The 20,993-nt window shown below is 39.1% G+C and overlaps 1 protein-coding gene across 1 annotated transcript in view; it reads left to right on the top strand.

Moving 5' to 3' along the window:
• Positions 1-20,993, top strand: part of WIF1 (WNT inhibitory factor 1) — a 66,171-nt gene that overhangs the window by 29,146 nt on the left and 16,032 nt on the right. Inside the window, exons 3-4 of the mRNA XM_072843133.1 lie at positions 11,537-11,645; positions 20,099-20,239. Of these exons, the coding sequence (XP_072699234.1) occupies positions 11,537-11,645; positions 20,099-20,239 (250 nt within the window). The remainder of the gene's footprint in view (positions 1-11,536; positions 11,646-20,098; positions 20,240-20,993) is intronic.

The raw sequence follows: 20,993 nt of genomic DNA, 5'->3' as shown, positions 1-20,993 counted from the left end.
CTCAATGTCTACTTCTCTCAATCAAGTATACTTGGGCCTCTGTTTCATTTAAGTGAGAAATTTTGGGACTGGGAATCGATATGGTAAGATGTGATTTACCTAATTTTTCAGGGTATGACTAGTTTGACTAAAAGCCTGTATTTATTTTTTATAAACAGTCTCTGTGCCACAAAAGTTGTTAGTCACTGGGGATTCAAATAAGAATAGACAAAGTCCCTTCCACAGAGGAGACTTTAATGGCAAATTCAGGTAAATAGACTGTTACTGGAAGTACAATAGTAAAAATAAGGGGGAAAGGACAGGAAAGAAGGATCTGAGGTGGGAAAGTTTTACAGAAGAATTGATATTTCACCTGTGCCTAGAGAGGTAAGTCAATTTTCTTGATAGACAAGGGCAGTGAGGGAACATCCCAGGCATATAGAGTAGGGAGCAGGGTTCATGAGAAAGCACAGCAGTTCAGTGGACTCAGTGCTTGCTATGGCTGGACCAAAGATGTGAAAGAAGAGGACAGTGGGCAGAGCCAGCTGTAAAGCTGTAGCTAAACTCTTCCCCATGATTAGAAACCATTAAGATTTTTAAATGGGAGCAGTGGTATGGTCCAATTGGCATTTAGGAAGAAAACCTGGATGATACTGTAGCGTGGAGAGTATAAATCTGGACAGCAGGAGTTAATAGGGAGTTAGGTTAGGGGACAATTATACAAGCACGTATGAGAAGTGTCTGAATTTTGGTAGTAACAGTAGGAAGGAAAAGAAGGGAATAGATTTGAGAAGTCAGTGAGAGTTTGTGGAAGTGGCTAGTGAGAGAAAAGTTAGGGATCTAGAAATATTGCCAAGTTTGTCTCTTGAGCAATCAGGCATCAGGAAGGTAATGAGTTTGGTTCAAACATGTTAAGTCCGAGGGGAGATGTCTGCGAGACAGCTGCCAGTATGAATGTAGAGCGCAGAAGAAACGTGAAAACTGGAGATAAAAATTTGGAGGTCATTGAAATGTTGGCAAAAATTGAAGTCACAGAAATGGATATGATACCTCAAGAAGAGAGTAGAAGCAAGAAGAGGAGAGCAGCAGCTGTTTCTTGGAAACATCAGCTTTTAAGGCAGTGGCTCTTACCATTATTTTTTGAGTCATGGACTCCTTTAAGAATGTGATGAAAGCTAGGGTCTGTTCTCCACAGAAAAATAGTCAAAAATATATGAACACAAAAGCTATGGATTCTCTAAGGGTGCACGGGCCCACATTCAGAACTCTTTCTAAGTCCCCATTGTAGAAAGAGAAGCACATGAAAGTCATGAGGGAAAGACTGATGAGAGAAGGAGAAGAGGAACTCACAAAGACTGTTGCTATAGACAGGGCAAAAAAAATTGTAATAAAAAATTTCTATAAAAGACTATACGAGAGATTAAAAAGGAAAAATGTCCATTGGATTTAACAATTTGGAGGCCATCTGCGACCTTTTATGAAGACATTTTAATAGTGATGAGGGCAGGGGCACCGGGATGGCTCAGTCGGTGAAGCATCTGCCTTCGGCTCAGATCATAATCTTAGAGTCCTGAGATCAAGCCCCATGTTTTTGGGCTCCCTGCTTAGCAGAGAATCTGCTTCTCCTCCCTCTGCCCCTCCCTATCTCATGCTCTCTGGTGCGTTCTCTCTGTCTCTCTCAAATAAATAAAATCTAAAATAATAATAACAGTAATAATGAGGGCAAAAGCCTAACTGTAGTGAGCCAAAGATTGATGAGCAAGAACACTGAAGCCATGAGTACAGACCCCTCTGGAAGCAATGTAGTGACAGGAAGAAAGCCTGATGGAGACAGTGTTGAGTTTTCAACCTTTTAATCATATTAATACACATGAGGGAAGATGACATTACCATTAGAGCCAACCTCCCAGGATATGGGAAGGAAGCAGACTGAATGTGAATGTGGGCTCTTTGTAGGTGGATGGAGGAAAAGTTGAGAGAATTCCTGTCTAGTAAACTCCTGTTTTCTTTGTGAGTAGGAAGTTGTCATCAGTTGAGTGATGATAGCAGAGGGGGCAGTGGACTTTGGGGAAACTATAGAATTGTGGTGTGTAGGAGAAGGAAAGGAAGAGGGATGTTTAAAAGAATTGCTTAGGGGGGCGCCTGGGTGGCTTAGTCAGTTAAGCATCTGACTCTTGATTTCAGCTCAGGCCATGATCTGAAGTTGTAAAGATTAAGCCCCCCCCCACCCCCCTCCCTGTTGAGCTCCATGTCGGGCATGGAGCCTGCTTGAGATTCTCTCTCTCCCTCTCCCTCTGTCCCTCTCATCGTTGTTCTCCCTCTCTAAAAATAATTAATTAATTAATTAGCTAATTTAAAAAATAATTGCTCGGGGTATTAGGGGGCAATTGAAGTTGGCCACATAGATTTAGCCAGTCCTCGGATAACGAATTTGCATCATCAGTGTTCTCCAGGAAATTGCTTCAGTTCTGCCTTAGTTTCTCTTTTTCTTAAAAAGGATGAATAATGTGTGTATGAGTAACAGTTTTAAAATAGCAAATATCTAGAGGAGCTTGGAAGATGAAAAGGGCTGATGACACTGCATGTTCTAGGCAATGGCTTTTTTTTGAAGTATAAAAATAAATTTATAGTGATGACTATTACTTGAACCTTCTGCTAGTAACACTAGTTCCCTAAAGTTTTAGACTTTGAAAATCTGTATGAAATTGCAGACTATGAAATTGCAGACTTTTTTTCTATTTGGCTCTTAGATAGGAACAGAACAACTGGTCATTGGAGGATATCTTGTAACATAGGATTTTGATATATGAAATTGTAATTATATGAACTAAGAAGTCAAATTAAGGCATATCTCACATTTACCAAATAGTATAATGTATTTTTTAAAAATACAAAGTCAAGAAGGACAGTCTATGTTTTTTTTTCTGGTTTTTATCAAGAAGTAGGTTAATATGGTCCACATGGATTCAATAACAATATATTAAAGAATTTTAGAAAAAACTACCTGAAGCTGAAACTAAGAAAAACATGACCTAATGTTAAATATTTTGAAAGCCATCACCAAGAATATTTCTGATATTTCTACATCAGTTAAAAATTTCCAAGCACTTTTTATCAATGGAATAAAATAAATACATATGCCAGGAGATAACTATATATTTTAAAGAACTCGAAGGAAATGGGACACTAGTCTTGCCTCCTTTGAGCTATTTCTATGTGCTAAACAGATTTATGTGGACATTTTATAAGAGTCCGCAGCGCATGAATTGCATGCAGGTGAGACGGAGGGAAGGAGATACCAGTGAGGAATGAATGTACTACATGAAGCATAAGGGTAGTTGCTCAGTTTTGAAATTATTATCAAAGAAAAGAGCTCTTAGCCCATTCTCTTCCCCTCTACCCCATATAAGTGAATACCCAATGACTGCCTCTAAAACCTTAAGAAAAGAAAATATTCAAATACAGATTTTGAGATCAGCAGAAAAAAGTATTCCTTTTCCTGAAGGAGCTGAAATCTTTCATCTCCTCTAGAGCCCCTGCATTCACACCGCTGCCTCCTCGGCCCTTCCACATTCTCCATCCTCCTTTCCAGGAGAAATGTGTGACTGTGCTCCTGACCTTTCTTTTCCCACACATCCTGTTTGGACTGCTTCTGGCTGCACCCTGTAGAACAAAGTTTTCTTTCCTCAATCCTTTTCCTTACCCACCTAACCCACCCCAATATTGCCCAATACTGTCCCTCTCAGTGCCCAGTGTGGGAGTTGACCCACAACTTTGCAAATGCTTGAATTAGGGCAGGCTTACTGTGAGGAGGAGGTCCTGGTCCCAGAAGCCTTGAGGAATAAAGAGGAATGAAGCTTTCGGAAACCTCCCCGCTGCCTACATTGACCTTCCCGTGGAAAATTTTGGCAATGTGGTGAAAGCAGTATGCTGAAGGGGGGGCTATACTTTTAGAGCCTACTTTGTGTGCATACTGATACCCTTTTTCTCCGTCTTTAGAAGCACTAAAAAAATAAATAAAATAAAATAAAACCACTTTTCCATTCCCCAATGCTTGGCTTTTCTACTTCCTTGTGTTATGCTATATGTTGGCAAATTGAATTTAAATAAAATATTCTTTAAACAAAAATAAAAATTGCTAGCTTTTGGTTTTATCTAACACAAAAAAGCAATATAGTGCTCTATGACACTGCTTTTCTATCTTTAGGAATCTTAAAAGAGAGTGACTAGCCAGTGATTTGTCAGATAGCCAGGTCTGTTTCTGGTTTGCATGAGCAATGGTGATTCCAAACCGTAGGAGGAAAAAGATGGAAAATGGCTTAGATATTTCAGATTCATGTGAAGCCAAACTGTGTGATCTCCTGCCAGTTTTCGTTTACAAAACTTTCATGGTCCCGTATGTGTTTACTTGGACTTTAAGTTTTAATGTTATCATTATATTCCAATAGCTTTACTCCCTCACCCCAACCCAGTAATTGTGATCAACGGCAGTGTGGATAAAAATAATTACTGGAACAGAAGAATGAGGCCATTGAGATTCTCTCCTTAAGTGATGTTCACTTCATTATCAATTAAGCCAAGACCAGTAAGACAATTAAATAACCACTCTGCATGAGGAGCTTTTTCTTTTTACTTTTTTAAAAGATTTTATTTATTTGAGAGAGAGCACGAGCAGGGAGGAAAGCTGAGGGAGAAGGAGAAGCAGGCTCTCCACTGAGCAGGGAGTCTAACCGACTCAGGGCTCAATCCCAGGACCCTGGGACCATAAGCTGAGCCCAAGGCAGAGGCTTAACCAACTGAGCCACCCAGGCGCCCCTTCTTTTTTTTTTTTTTTTTTTTTGAAACAAGTTCTTCTTAGAGCCAGTTTCAAAAGAAGTCATGAAAGAAGTCTTTGTCGATATTTCACACTTTCTCAGTGACATTGTAATTGCATAATTGTAATTTGCAGAAGGTGTTTATATGTATAAATGTATACATAGTTTTACAAAATTTATAAACTTATAATGATATAAATTACATATAAATACAATTATATATGTGTGACTTAGAGAAGAGATCAAGTCTCTTCTGGAAATACGAGCCAGAAGAGGATTGGACAATGTCATGTTTCAGAACTGGGCCTTATCTACACTATCTGCTTGTATTTATTCTGGGAGCCTCATTGCCAAGGTTTTGTCCCTAAACAAGCATGAAACAGTTACAAACTACATGGAGATTGGCTGGATATCAAATGTCAGTGTTTGGTTCATCGTTCTTTTTTTCAAAAATATTCTCTATTCTCCATACATGCTGTGGTGACTGGCCACACAGCAAAGTAAAAGAGAATCTTTTGGCCCATAAAAGTAATTTAGCAGTTGCCAAAACAGAAAAGCTGATGCCCGTCTGTAAAATCAGAGGCTAATGCCATTTCACTGTAACAGTGTGTTCTGGAATGCACTGGGCTTACGCATCTGGATGCCTCTCAGTAGGTCATTCATTCATTGAGCAAGTATATATTACATACCTGGCTGTACCTAATGCTGGGTACTGGGGGAAAAAAAACATAATCCCATCCTCAACCACCAAGAATCCAAACTGTACATGACAATACATGATCTGTACATGGGAAAAGTTTAATAGTAATACAGGACTGTATATGTTTAAGGGCCACACTGGTTTGAGTCCTATTGCAGGCCAGTATAGATGAAAACCCTGGGAGATAGGTATGGCTATGATGTATTCAGAGCAGGCCAGTTGAGCTCCAGAAAAGGATCCCTGTTGGGGAGTAGTCCGAAATCAAGGAAATTTGGAGCTAGACCATGAGGGACCCTTAACAGGCTAAGAGCCTTATCCTAGAGACAAGAGGTGACATGAAAGCATTGCAATATGGCAAGTCTGATGCATCAATTACATATATTGGTTCATGTCATGATGGAGATTTTAAAGAGGAAAAATAGAAAGATATTTCAGGAAAAGTTATAATAATGCCAACATGAAGACCTAAGGGCCAAGTTAGGGCAGAAGCAGTGGGAATGACAGGCAAGGGGCAGAATCAAGATTACGCAAAGAGAAAGGACAAGACTTTGATGTCTGTGTGGCTATCAGGACACGGGGTAGAGGCAAGAAACAACAATGACTCAGAGGTTCAGTACTTTTGTTACTGGAAAAAATGATAACTCTGTTGACAGATATAAAGACGTCAAGTGAGGCTTCTGGCTTGGGAAGGTAATGAATGAAGCTCCGTGCAAATGAGGAGCTTGGCCACGAGGCAGTGGGAATGGTTTGCATCGAGTGAGCATCATTGCCCAAAAGGAAATAGTTCCATCTGTACAAGTGCGTGAGCTTTATGATAGAGTATAAACAGAGAAGAGCTGAGGCCTGAGTCTTAGTGATTTTTTGAGATCATGAGCTGGGAGGAGGAGGGTTAACAAGGAACTGCAGGAAAAGCAAGGCATGCGAGAAGAATCAGCAGTGTCCCAGCATCCAAGGATAATGAGTTGTGCGTCTAAAGGATGACATTTTGCAGGGAGGTGACAAGAAGAATGCCCAGGAAGAATGAGAGATCTGGCAATTTTGGGTCTAGACATTCAGGCGTCGGATTATTTTAAGCATTGGGTGTGCTCATTCATTTTGTTTGGGACTTTAACATCAAACTCTTTTGCTTTCTCGCTTATTACTTTAGTAGATTTCTTGCCGTTCGCACACAGCATAGGAGTTTACTTCAAATCGCTCTGGTAATTCTCATACCGAATGCCTGGCTAATCTGAACACAACGTGTATGCTCTGATAATACCAGGTTCTTGTGAGAATTAAGTGGACAGTGACCGGAGTTTAGTAAACACTCAATAAAAATTATTTGCACATTTTCAAGCTTTATGGCATCTGTATGCTTTGCATCTGTCAATCGCCTGAAATTTCCTTCAGGGCAAATCTGATACCTTTATTGTTCCATGTGCCTCATGAACACTTAGGTCAGCATCGTGATACATGAAGTTGAAAGAGGTTGGAGAGCCATGGTTTTATGAAGAACCTTTGATTCTTAACTCAGACGCTCCTGTAATTATTGTGCTAATATATTAGATTAAGTAGGCACCACAAACCCAGAACTTCAAAGATGGAAAAGAATACTGGATTCCCTCTGTTCCTCCCAATGGTTAATGCAGTTCTCTGCTTCCTTTCTGTGTGTCTACCCAAGAAAGAGGGCCAGAGCGAAGGCCTTCTGAGTTGTCCCATTTTGCTGTTTAAATAATGTCTTCATCTCTTCTGGAAGGAACGACTTTCATATTCAGCCAAGTTGCTTGGAAGCAAGTTAAGTGGCCTCTAGCACTCACTCCTCTCTTGATAATATTTGGGTGTCTTTTATACTTCTCCATGAAAAGAAAATTTACTGCATGGGAAACCAGGCCAGCAAGATTTTTCAGCGACTTAATTTAGAAGTGAATTATTCTCCTGAATAGACCCATTCTTTGTTTGAATACAAGGCAATCTTTTCATGTGTTTCTCAACTAAGCACCCTACTTACCTCTACCTGAGTTTCCACTAGTGTCATTTAATAAAACAAAATGTACTTTTCCCTAATAGAGGTTTCGTGCTCTCCAATATGCCACCTCCCTATTACAGTTCATACTCTGAGTTCCTTTTATCTAACTAATAAATCTACAATCTGTGGAACTTGTTCCCAAACTTGAAAGCGAGCTCGCTGTTCTCTTTGGCATAGAATTTAGGTTTTATTTGCCCCCAAATAAGTGTTTCCAGTGGAGAGGTTTGAGACTAAGACTGTTTATGGTATTATAAATAAAGTAAAAACAGAAAGTCCTGTCTAGAACTTAAACTGTGACATTATAAATCTAACATTTATTTCATCAGCCATTTTTTTTTTTTACTTTGAGGGAAATATTTTAGCCATTTAATAATTAAGTTAAATGAGGAATATAGGTTATCTCTACTACCTGGTGATGATACCTGATTTGTAGAAATACTTTATATGGCATGGGTGGTTTTGCTAGGTCTGTTGATAATGACAGAGTGAAACATTGAAAGAAATCCATGTCAAGATCAGAGACAAAGGGTTGGTCAATTTCTAAGTAGTTTTCAAATTGGAATTTTTAAGAAAGAAAACGGTAAATGGACAAACCCCTTTAAAATGTATATGCCGAGGGGATGCCTGGGTGGCTTAGTGGTTGAGCATCTGCCTTCAGCTCAGGTTGTGATCCCGGGGTCTAGGGATCAAGTCCCACATTGGGCTTCCTGGAGGGAAGAAGCCTGCTTCTCTCTCTGCCTGTGTCTCTGCCTCTCTCTGTGTGTGTCTCATGAATAAATAAATAAAAATCTTAAAAAAATATATATGTGTGTGCCAAGTATGAAGGAAATTATATATTTCAGAAATTACAGCATCGTTATCATCTCCAAAAAGGAGGATTAACAAAAAAAAAAAAAAAGTTTTCTCTGGAAACTGCCTATTACAGATAAAATCCAAACATAAACTGTTTTGACCAGTTCCTGCTGTAAAATATAATCTTAGTATTGCAGCAGAAAAACTGATATTTACTGATTCTCAGAGAAATCAAAGGGACACCCTAAAACCTCTAGTGTGAAATTTGTTATTGATAAGATGAGACTATTGACTGTCTGGACAAATCCATTGAACCTGGCTGCATCGTGCTAAGCAGTCACGCCAATACTGGTTACAAACTCTCTGACACTGAATATAACGGATTCTGAGCTTGCCAGTCTACCTGATGGGGTCATACTCAAAAGCAACAACTGGAGACCCAGAGGCTCTATGGAATTGTTTCTGGACCCCGAGTGAAATTCTTTCAGTTCCACATTCTTTGAGCATAGTCAAAAGCTTTTGAGAGACACATTCAGAAGCTACTTTACTACTAAATGTTGTTTTCTTAAAGCACACTTTCAGGGAGGGGCACCCTGGTGGCTCAGTTGGTTGAGGGACGTGACCGTTGATTCTGGCTCAGGTCATGATCTCAGGGTCATTGGGATCAAGCCTCATGTCAGGCTCCGCCCTCAGCACAGTTTTCTTGAATTCTCTCTCTCCCTCTGCCCCGCCCTGTCACTCCCAATCAATCAATCAATCTTTTTTTTTTAAAAAGCACACTTTTAAGAAGACAAGAGATTTAAATCAAATTGTTCCATGAGCACAATCTCACTAAATAAAAGGTCCAAAAATATTTCATCTATGATCAGAGAACTCTACAAACAGAGCCAATGATTATCACCAGCCACGCAGAACTGAAACAAGGTACATAATTAGTGTTTGTTTTTAAATAAATGTCTTTATTTCACTAGGAAAGGCATGGAACCGCTTATAGAAAATTTGGGGGAAAATCAGTATCAGTCCTACACAATCATTGTTTTAATATGGGTGGCTAGTCTTTCATCCTTTTTCTTAATAATACACACAAAATTGTTAACTTATATTTAATTGTATTTTTATTCATGCCCTTTTAAAGTATATCACCCGTATAAATGTAAATTTCATTTATAATGTGATGAAGCTCAAAGATGTAATTACAGAACAGTAAATGACAACTTATGAAATGGTGTTTGAGGCAGTCTAGCCAGCGAAATGTTTTATTTTCAGCATGCTTGTGCTCTACCCACCCAGCTCTTTTCCATCATGATATGTACTGTTAATACAAGTGTTCAAAATAAGTCTTGGAACGTGGGATGCATTACACAGGTGTTTGCTATGTTACTGTTGCTAGTCGTTATTCCTGTACTTAGTAATACAAATAACCCAAAGTTATTAATTATAAGGGCATACATCACTAACTCCTTTCATTAATGCCAACGAAAATATGTTTTAGAACAAAATGTTAAATGATTAACATTATCTAGATAAGCAGAGAGGGAAGCGCAGCTGGTAGAGGTCATTTAAAACAGCTGGGTTCAGGAAACACTCCCTAAGAAGTAACCCACTTTTAGTAGTTGTTGGTTTTACTGCAGGGTCAGAAATCATCTCTTTTTTTCAAAGGAATTCATTCCAAATTGAATTACCTTCACGGGCAGTGAGGAGAGCACTTGATGGGATGAGCACTGGGTGTTATACTATATGTTGGCAAATCGAACTTCACTAAAAACAAAAACAAAACAAAAAAAAACCCCAAACAGACTGAATTAGTTTTCCTGATGACACTCCTTTCTTTCATCGGACTTCTTGTAACCCTCTGCCTTCCCTCAAACAGGATAGGAATCGACTATCTTAAAACTCTTTATCCTTAGGGCCCTCCTGGTGAATGAATTTAATAAAATTAATTCACAAATCTTTGTTACCCATAAGGAAGGACCCTTCATGGTGGTCATGTGGAACATTGCCACAACCCAAAGAAGGGGCTGCAGTGGGAATTTAGTCTGTTTTCCTGGGGAAACCAAGAAGTGTTTCGCGCCAATGTGCTGCAGGTGTCACCCACGGCAGCTGGGATGACCCCTTTGCATGACCCTCCTCACTTGGAGTCCCTAATAGCTAGTACATTGATACTAGGACCCAAGGCCACAAAACTGTGTGGATATGTACGAGGTATCTCTTAATTTTCTCCATATTGGGAAATAAATTGTATACTGACTATAAGAAAGACTATATTCTTTTTTAAGTGTTATTCTAGCCCATGCTCATGTAATTCATAATTTAGTTACTTAACCCGTCCAAATTCTGCATATCTCTACAGATAACCGCAGAGCCACTCAGCTCACCTCTCACTTTGACAACAGCACTAATTATTGGTTGTCCTCCCTTCCCAAGTGAGAACACATTGTTTCCATCACAAATCCTTTGAATAACCCAGTAGAGAATCAGTTAAGCATCAAAGCTCTCCAGGGAGATTATGCTTCACTATTTTCAGTTATTTCATGCCTATTCAAGTAGCAGGAACCATTTTCTCTACTAGACTTAGTGGGGAAAATGAAAATGTTTACAAAGTCAAATTTCACAGCATGCTGTCAAATTGCAGTGGCGGTTTTTACACTTTTAGGCTTCTCTCTCCATAATTAAATTGAGACGTGAAATGTAAACCTGTCAAAGAAATGATACTGAAAAATAAATATTTAGAGCAAGTTCATTACATTTTGGGCTTTAATATCTTCTTTCGTCGATAGCTTACTGCATTCATTATCCCTTATTTATTCCAGCTTTCCAAATTCTGATCAAAAGACTCACCTCAGATTTGAAAAGAATTAAGGAATGGCCGAAGAAGCTGCGATGGATCTTCTAGGGACTAGTTGCTGATTGTTTTGATACCACCTGTTTCCTTAGGAGCATTTTTTTTTTCCTCAATCCTTTTAAGAGACAACAACTAAATAATATCATAAAAGGCTACCTTGTGGGTATTTTGGACAGATGTCATTAATGTTTTTAAAGCACCACTTCTCTCCCAATGGAGTCTGATTCTAGAGTTCTAAAATCCAGAAGGGTGAGTTAGGCCTACCCAGTTTTTTAGACGTCATGTGTTCCAGATTTCCTGTAGTGCAAAGTGTCACTCTCCCATCAGAGGAGTGACCAGTTAGGAAACGCCTTCTCATGCTCCATGGTTCCCATGGTACTGATTGTCAATGCCTTTTATTGTAGGAAGAATACTTCTATGAATTCCTGTCCTTACGCTCCCTGGATAAAGGCATCATGGCAGACCCAACGGTCAATGTCCCTCTGCTGGGAACAGTGCCTCACAAGGCCTCAGGTGGGTGGTCTTTGCCTCGGGGGAAAGTTTACACTTAAACTGTAATGGTGACAAAAATAACATTGAAGGTCCAGAAGCCACTCATCAGAGGAATCATGGAATAATTTCCTGAAGAGATCCGTTGATTTAATTTTTAGGGCAACTCAATTGTTATGTCCTTATCTCTTTGGGGCAAAAAATTAGGATGGGAGTGATGAAATGACTCTTCTCTTAATTTGCTAAAAACTCTACATGGCCCCAGTTTGTATGTGATTCCAGATTAAAAAAAGAAAGTCACCACATGAGATGTATCCAGCCAATAGGTATGAATTAACGTAGTGCACATAAATGTGACAAGGATGCAAAGCAAGTCATTGGGGGGAAATGGGATGCATCAAGAAAAACATCCCCCAAATGAGCATGGTACTGAATAGGAATTTGAAGGAGAGAAGACACCTGGAAATGTGGGAGGTTAAGGGGTTAATATGTCGGAGCTAATCATCCTTCTCTGCTGAGAAAATATAGTATGGGGTATTTGTTTAGAGCTGTTCGGCCTGCAAAATAGCAACTCCTTCCTTATCTAATTTGAGTTCTGGGAAGGAGTCAAGGCCACAATTACTGCTCCATTCTACAAATTAGAAAATTAAGCCTTCTGAGGCTTCACTGACTTTCCCAAAATCATATATGACTAATAAGCAGTGGAGCGGAGAACAGGTTTCACGATCTTTAGAGAAGTACAGAGATCACTTATGCTAACATGTTCAAATACATGTTGGTTTCTTTCTAGTCTATAAAGATATATTTTTCCAGAGTTGTAAAAATATTACATACTTGGTTTTGCACTGTTTTTTTTTTTTTGCTTTTAACTTTTAACATAAGCATTTTTCCATGCCATTTTAGATTTTTCCAAAAGTTGTTTTTGATGCCCTCATTATCCATTTTATGACCATACCCATAATTGGTTTACTCATTTCCTTATTGTGTGTTACTTAGATTATTTTCGGGGATTTCATACTAGAAATATGACAATAAGCACTCTTTTTTTTTTTTTTTTATAAGCACTCTTTTTGAAGTAATAGTTGGTCACTGAGCAGGAGGCCTTGTCTTATTCACCACAACTGCCAACAACGGCCCAGCATGGAACAGGCATTCAGAAAATACTTATTGGATTAATGTGTGTACCAAAATCTTTGCACTCATCTCATTATTTTGTTAAAATAGATTCTTAGAAGTACAATTATTGTGTCAAAGGACATGAACTATGAACATTTTAAAAGCCTTTTAGAACAAATTGCCAAAGTGCCAAATTAGTTTCCACAAAGGTTGTGCATTTGTGCCCTGGCTAGCAGTGTGGGAGAGGGCCTCGCTCATTGTAACCTCATCAATGCTGGTTCTTAATCATGTGAACTGTTCTGCTCACTTAAAAAGCAAAAAGTGGTTTCTTAGCGTTCTTTTGATTTTTTTAATTCCAACTGGGGTACAAGATGTGTTCCTGTATCTATTAGATGATGTAAAATATCTGTGTACCACACTCATTTTTTATATTGAAAATATAAAATAATCTATTGATTTGCAAAGCTCCCTATATATTAACTGTCTACACTTTCTGGCATATTCTTCAGTTTATTACTTTTTTTTAAGGTGGGGATATTTGATTCTAAGTCCTATGCGATCACAATTATCTTTCCCTTTGTCATTTTTCCCCCTATTACTTTTCTGTTTGGAAGTTCATTCTTATTCCAGAGAGCAGTTATGTGATCATTTACATATGCTTCTGGTATGTTGTCAACACTTATTTCGGCAATAGTACAAGGTAGGGCTCTTACCTGAATTATTTTCCCGAGTATTCAGCTTTTCCAGTGTGAGAGGTTGAATTGATTCCAGATTTGCCCTTTATTTCACATTAAGTTCTTTCATACATAGAGCTTCAGAGCTTACTATTTGTTCTAATACTGTAATATTTTTAGTTTTATACTATTTTTAAATAACTGATATTGTAATCCTGTCCTTTTTAGAAAAAAAATTAGACTTATTCTTCTAGAGAAATGTTAGAATAAGTTTAATGTCAAATGAAAATCTCATTAAGCACTAATATGAATCTATGCAATAATTAGGAAATCAAATATCCTTGTAAAGCCCGCTTGCAGGTTGCAGTCATCTATTACTTCCAGTGGATCTCTATTTTCACGTCTCATCACTGGAAGAGCTGGGGACCAAATGAGCAGAGTTTTTTTCAGTTTCCTGGCATAGGTATCAATGTGGGTGTAGACACGTGTGTGTAATTTGAGGTGTAACTAGCAGCCCTCCCGGAGTATTTGCTTCCAATCCGGATGAGTTTGGGGTTCTACGAAACTCCTGTAGAAGGAATGAGGCCTTGGATTCTGGAGATAAACTCACCTGAGATTTGTAGCCCCAAGGATATGGATACCCCGTTCCAGATCCATGGCCATCCCTATTGCACACAGATGGCATTGCTACTGTAGTTGCATACTGCTACATCACAGAGACAAGAACGTTCTTGGACGAGAACATTCCTCAGTCTCAAGCCACGTCTCACAGTGTTTCTTTTTAGTCAAAGATCATTTTTTTTTTTAAATAAAATGTTCTTGATCATATTTTTTGCTCTCTCTTTTTAGTAGCAGTCAGGAATAAAACAAATGCAGAATGTAGCTCTCGATTTCCATTTTATATTCTCGAATTTTTCCTTTGTCATTCCCTGATTATTAAAGGAATATAAGCTCATTGTAGCCCATTAAATAATTAAATTCATTATACAGTCACATCAGCTCAACTTCCAATAAATCTTGCATTTTTGGGTTTCCAATTTAATGCTTATATCCTAAATCTTCCCAGCTTCATTCACTTTAGTGTCTAGTGAAAAAAGCTTCCTGAAATTCTATTTCTTCAGAATCTGAGATAATCAAATTGTGAATATATGATGTGAGAATATTTTAATACATCATGCTGAGATAAAACTTCAATTTCTAATAATCTAGAATCTTTATAAATAATAAAATTTAGGGGAAAAGCTGATTGATGCTTTGGACAAGGTAGGATTAAAAAGAATAAGCCTTCTGGGCTGAAGTGACTTATGCATGTGCATGCACACACATACACACACACACTGCATGTACAACCCCACCGTCCCCACACAGAGGGTTTTGAAGGCAGATGCAGGTTTGTTTGCAGAAATGCAGGTGCAAGATGTTTATGGGAATTTTAGCTCATTGCAGGGCAGTTATTCATTAGCCTTATGAGCTCAGTCCCCACAGTAGGAGAAGCAAGGGTACCTTGAATTATTAAAAAGTAACCAAATCAGTGTGTCTTTGCCCCTAAACATCCAGGTAATATTCATTATTCTACGGGTCTATTTTATATCCTCATGCTGCTAAGTTGTTCTTTCATCCCCCCAGACTCCTCTATGTCAAAGCATTGCATGAAAAAGAAAACTCTTGATCTTTAACAGTTACGAAGTGCCTACCTTCTGGCATCTGAAGAAAACAAAAACAGGAAATACAAACTGCAGGCTGCTTCAGTAAAATTGGGTAACAAAAAACAGTTTCCATAAACCCAAGGCTTTGCCTCTCTGAACACGGTTTCGGTCGTACCGTGAAACCAGCAGAGAGCAGGCTTGTTTCTCAACCAACATTTCCAGGAATTCCAAGTTGAGAAATGTTTCAGTAGGTGCTAATGCTGGAGGGACCATCTTCTTCTTAGCAACCCCAGTCCTTGGGGGAAAGTGAAGCCCAGGGAAGGTGCTCAGGATTTGCTGAGACAATGAACTGCTGCCAGCACAGCCTGGAGCACTGATGACTTGGTGCCATCGCACAGCCCTTTGTGGTCAGGTGGTGCTGAGGATGTGCTCTCTCCTCTCGTCTGGTCTCTTCCCTTGTAAGGACAGTGGCTCAAGTGACCAGAGGCTCCCATCTCAGAGTGGAAGAGGTGTTTAATCAGAATACGCTGGCTGTTTACTTCCCTTTGAGAGTTAGTTTATGTGCAATCAGTTAGTGGCACATGAGTGTCCCGGAACACCATGTGAGTTAGATTCAATCTGCTTTCGTTTTTTCTGGGTTGTTTTCATTTACCTGAGTCTCAATGATACAATCTAGACTTCCCCGGAATTCACAACATCTGGACTAATTTCGTCTAGCCGTAGGTAACAGTGGCCCTCCACTCATATGCTTATTGTTGCAAAAACACAACGTTGCCATCATGTTGCTGTTACTCCTTGGAAGTAGGGAGTCTGTGCTTTCTCTACCTTTGAGATCTCTTTTTCTTCATGGATGCGTTTTTCTGCATACACACTGTTAATGTCTTATTCTCTGCATCTCCCACTGTCCATGGTGGATTTCTGTGTGTATGCATTTGTGTGTACATGTGCTGGTGTGTGTGCAAGTGTGTGCCTTTGTGTATAAAGGTATATGGGGGATCCCTGGGTGGCGCAGCGGTTTGGCGCCTGCCTTTGGCCCAGGGCGTGATCCTGGAGACCCGGGATCGAATCCCACGTCGGGCTCCCGGTGCATGGAGCCTGCTTCTCCCTCTGCCTATGTCTCTGCCTCTCTCTCTCTCTCTCTCTGTATGACTATCATAAATAAATAAAAATTTAAAAAAAAAAAATAAATAAAGGTATATGGGTGAGTCTCCCCACAAGGTTCATCTTTGTGTCTGTCAGTGACTAGTTGGTGATGCACTAAGTTGGTGATATGCTAAGTGCTGAAATTACAAAAACCAGTAGGATATGGTCCCTGCCTTTGAAAATCTCATCCTTAGCGAAGGATGCAGAATCATAATTAAATCATTATGTTAAAAGGCAAGCATATGTAGAGGGGCTCGTGAAATATGTAAATGAAGTGATTTAGGCAGGTGGTGTTAGGGAAGGTTACAGACAGCAAGTGCTGTTTCACTTTGGTCTTGAAAGACAAGTAGGAGGACACTGGACAGAAAAAAAGAGAAAGAATATTCCAAGCAGTAGGATGGGTGCACGGAGTCAGGGGAATGTGGACCTGGACCACATGTTGAGGAAATGAAAGAAACCTAGTTTGGGTAGAGCACAAGTTACAACTAAGTCAACTACTAAAGCTAACTAAAGTCAGGTGTTGCTTTTTGGTTTTGTTCTTGTTGTTTTTATTTGAGAGAGAGTAAGACAGAAAGTTGGTGGGGGGAGTGGCAGAGAGAGAGGAAGAGAGAAGATCCCAAGGAGATGACCCGCTAAGTGCAGAGCCCAACACAGGACTCGATCCTACAACCCCAAGACCATGACCCAAGCTGAAATCAGGAATTGGACCCTCAACTGACTGAGCCACCCAGGTGCCCCAGATGGTTCTTTTTATAAAGCAAATTTTTTTCCAAATAACTCCAAAAGGTATAATTATAATTCTTATTACTTGAATGGTCTTATAGATAAATTTATAAACAGAAAGGAGGACATGTAGCATTTGCACAAAAGGAAATCACATTTCTATTTCATATTTTAAAACTCAAAAATATGCAAGTATAAGTAGTGTAATTTATACATCTTTTATTAATTTCTACTTTTATCTTAAAAGTTAATTCATTGAGGGGCGCCTGGGCGGCTCAGTTGGTTAGGCGTCTGCCTTCAGCCCAGCTCATGATCTCAGGGTCCTGGGATCGAGCCCTGTGTTGGGCTCTCTGCTTGGGAGGGGGGGGGGTCTGCATCTCCCTCTCTCCCTCTCCCTCTGCTCTTCCCTTTGCTCATGCTCTCTCTTGCAAATAAATAAATAAAATGTTTTTTTAAAGAGCTAACTGATTGAAACTCATAAACTAGGTACCCCTTAACTTTATTTATTTTAAACTTCCTTTCAAATCATTCTGTATTGAGGAAGCCCATACTTATGTTGACATACTTCCTGTTTCGAAAGAGATAGGTATGTGTTGGTAAAACGTTTCCACCTGGGCTGAGGGAATTTGCGATGTGTTCATTTTTAATTGAAGTTGCATTTGTTAAGTTGTGATTATGAAAATACACACAGGTTTAAACCTAGGGTGTTAGATCTTTAAAAGATGAAGAAGAAAAATACTTCATATGAATATTAACATGAATTGAACATCATTTTAGATTAGTACATTAATTCTTAGAGATAGCTTCCTTTTGGTTTACTAAGAGAATAGAGATGCTACATCTTTAGTTACCTGCCAAGATTGCCTGAAGTATTTCTATTCAAAGATATAAAAGACTTTTTTTCTTTTGCATTTGACAGAATAAGGCCATAACTATGCTACCTGAATGAGTGCTTTGATAAGATTTTTTTTAGAGAGAGAGAGAGCGAGAGTGGGAAAAAGGGAGGGGGGGGCAGAGGGAGAGGGAGAGAGAGAATCTTAAGCAGGCTCCATGCCCAGTGCAGAGCCAGATGCAGGGTTTGATCCCATGATGCTGAGATCATGACCTGAGCACCCCATGAACTACCTTTTTTAAAGAATTAAGTGGGCTGAGAAGTGGAGGCTGAATAAGGTCCAGGAAAAAGATGCACCTGGAAAATAATAGCTTGGATGATTACATGTGGCGAGAAAATTCTGAAAGTTTCATCTCTAAGAATCCTTTCAGGTTCTTCCAGCCTTTTATGCCTCAGGATGGTTATTGACCTCCCCCATCCATGCAAAAGATTCATGAGAAAGAGTAACAGAATTTTGGAACTGAACACAGCGAAATTGCACTGGAAGAGTTAACAATTGAAGGAAAATTGTCAGCGCTTTTGCTTCTTTTTGAAATGGAAATCCCTACAATGGATTTTTGTGTTTTGTAAATTGGCATTTTCACGCATAAGATTTCATTAAACCAAGGCTTTCGGTGGAGACAATTTTACTTTGAAACGTCAGACACAGTTTTGGTTTTCTCTTCCTTTTTATTTCTGTTAGAATGTCTGTATTTCCTTTTTACCTTTTAATTTATTATTTGCATTGCTCAGATCTCAAGATTCAGGAGAACTGGAAATCCATATTATTTTGAGAATGGCACAGTAATAAGCACTGACAATGCCAAAGCCTTGAGAGAGGTTTTTGGTTGTCAAGCACATTAGGATTATGTGACCAAGGATGCCTGGGTGGCTCAGCGGTTGAGCATCTGCCTTTGGCTCAGGGTGTGATCCCGGGGTCCTGGGATCAAGTCCTGGATGGGCTCCCTGCAGGGAGCCTGCTTCTCCCTCTGCCTATGTCTCTGCCTCTCTCTCTGTGTTTCTCATGAATAAATAAATAAAATCTTTAAAAAAAAATTATGTGCAATGCCTTATAGAAGAGCAAACCAATTTCCAAATCATTCCTTTTTAAAACCTAGGGGAAAGGTTTATGAAAACTAAAGGGAAAGGATTTTTCTTGGCTTGGTATGATTTCCCCAAGCTTGGCAGTAATAATAACCTGCTATATAGAAACAAAATGAAGCAAAATTTCAAGTGTATACCTATTAGCAATATTTCACCTAGTGGATCAGCTAGGTCAGTATTCCCCAGTGGATATGTTATGATAATTCAGGGGATTTTAGAAATTTATATCATCAGGGTCTCAGTCGGTTTGGTGTCTAGACTCTTGATCTCAGCTCAGGTCTTGCCCTCAAGTCATGAGTTCCAAACTCCACCCCCTAAAAAAAAAAAAAAAAAAAAAAAAGAAGGAGAAATCTACATACTCCATCTCTTAGCCAATGACTTGATCCAGTTTCCACCCACTGACTTGTGGGCATTCCACAATTGGTGGTCTCTTTGCTCCTCCAGTCACCGTCATCATTAGTTGTCATTCTTTGTTGAGTAAACATCTACATACCCCCAGTGATCATTACACTTATACAAATAATGGTTCGTTTTTAGGAAACTAAACCATTAGGTATATTAGCTTGTCATGACATTATTTGAGCACATCAAACTTTCTTCTAGATCTCCAAGATATGGACTCTTTAATATTAACAAATAGCCTAAGAAAATATTAGCTTCGCTAACTCAATCCAATAATTGGAGTCTAGTCTGAGTTGTAAAATGTTTCCAAAGAAAATATTTTGTCACTTTCAAGCACACAGAGTAAAAAATAAACTAGCGCTTATGGGTTGTTATTTAATAGATTCCGGAATACTGTTTTTTAGCTCTTTTTGGATTATATGAAGGCTGTCGAAGGTACCCACAAGGTTTCTTTCCCTAATCAGTCCATCTGTGTTGCCTATTTGCTCCTTTAATTTTTAGTAAAAATCTTTTTTTTCAAGATAGTACAAGCCCAGACTAGGAACAAAATATCCCAGATTCCATATTGGTAGGGCACAAATTAACGAGTCATTTATTCTTTTGCCACCAGGCATGATGTATAAGTTCTGAGGAGAATGCCCATATGATCAAAATACAATCACTACTCTGGTAGAGATACAAGAATGTCAAATAAATGAAATGTGAACGTTTTTGCCTTGTTCTTTGTCTCTAACCACGATTTCTATACAACTGGAATCAATTAGATAAACTGTTTCTCTATACTTGCTTTTTCGTTAGTTGTCCAAGTTGGTTTCCCGTGTCTTGGAAAACAAGATGGAGTGGCAGCATTTGAAGTGAATGTGATTGTAATGAATTCTGAAGGCACCACTATCCTACAGACACCTCAAAATGCTATCTTCTTTAAAACATGTCAACAAGGTAATCAGTGATCACCATCAAGAGATGGCTCATAGGGCTTCCTTCCAGGTGTGATGTGGGTAAAAAGATATAGATAGATGATAGATATATAGATAGATAATAAATAGATAGATAGATAGATGATAGAAAGATAGATAATAGATAATTTTTAATTATAATTAATTAAGATAGATTAATTTTTAATTATACCGAAAAATTATCGGTATAATTATAACCACACCAATGGATAGAAGGGCTGGTTACTGCAGGGTCCAGTACTAAGACTTTCTCTGCAACCCTACTCACAATTTTAGGAACCCCCAATACCCCTTCAAAAGCCCTCTTCTACCTCTCTCCTTCCCCTCCTCCAACACAATCTCTGGGAGTCCCAGCCTCATGGCAAGGCTGCCAGTCATTACCAGCAACCACCACCTATGAAGGCAATACCACTCATACCCCCACCATAAGCTTGGTGCTGCTGACCTCCCCAGAGGACAAGGTGCTCCCGTCACACCAGCAATTTCTGCCAGGCAAAGGCATCTCAACCTGATGCCCATTTAAAGCATGAAGGCCTAGATTTTTTCCCACCCAGATACAAGCTTTTCCAGCACATATTTTAAGCTTTGCAGTTTTTCAGGGCTCTAAAGATGAACCAGAAGGCCATTCCACCCTCTGAAAGTGAGCATCGTGGGCCATATCATTTATTTCGGTGTGAATTTAAGAAGGTACAGTAGATTGATAGGTGGGGATGAAGGCAGAATGAAGCTTGTTTGTC

The sequence above is a fragment of the Canis lupus genome, chromosome 11 (genome assembly GCF_048164855.1).
Source record: "Canis lupus baileyi chromosome 11, mCanLup2.hap1, whole genome shotgun sequence".
Lineage (NCBI taxonomy): Eukaryota > Metazoa > Chordata > Mammalia > Carnivora > Canidae > Canis > Canis lupus.
Note: the sequence above shows the minus strand (reverse complement) of the source record. Positions and strands in the feature narration are given on the sequence as shown.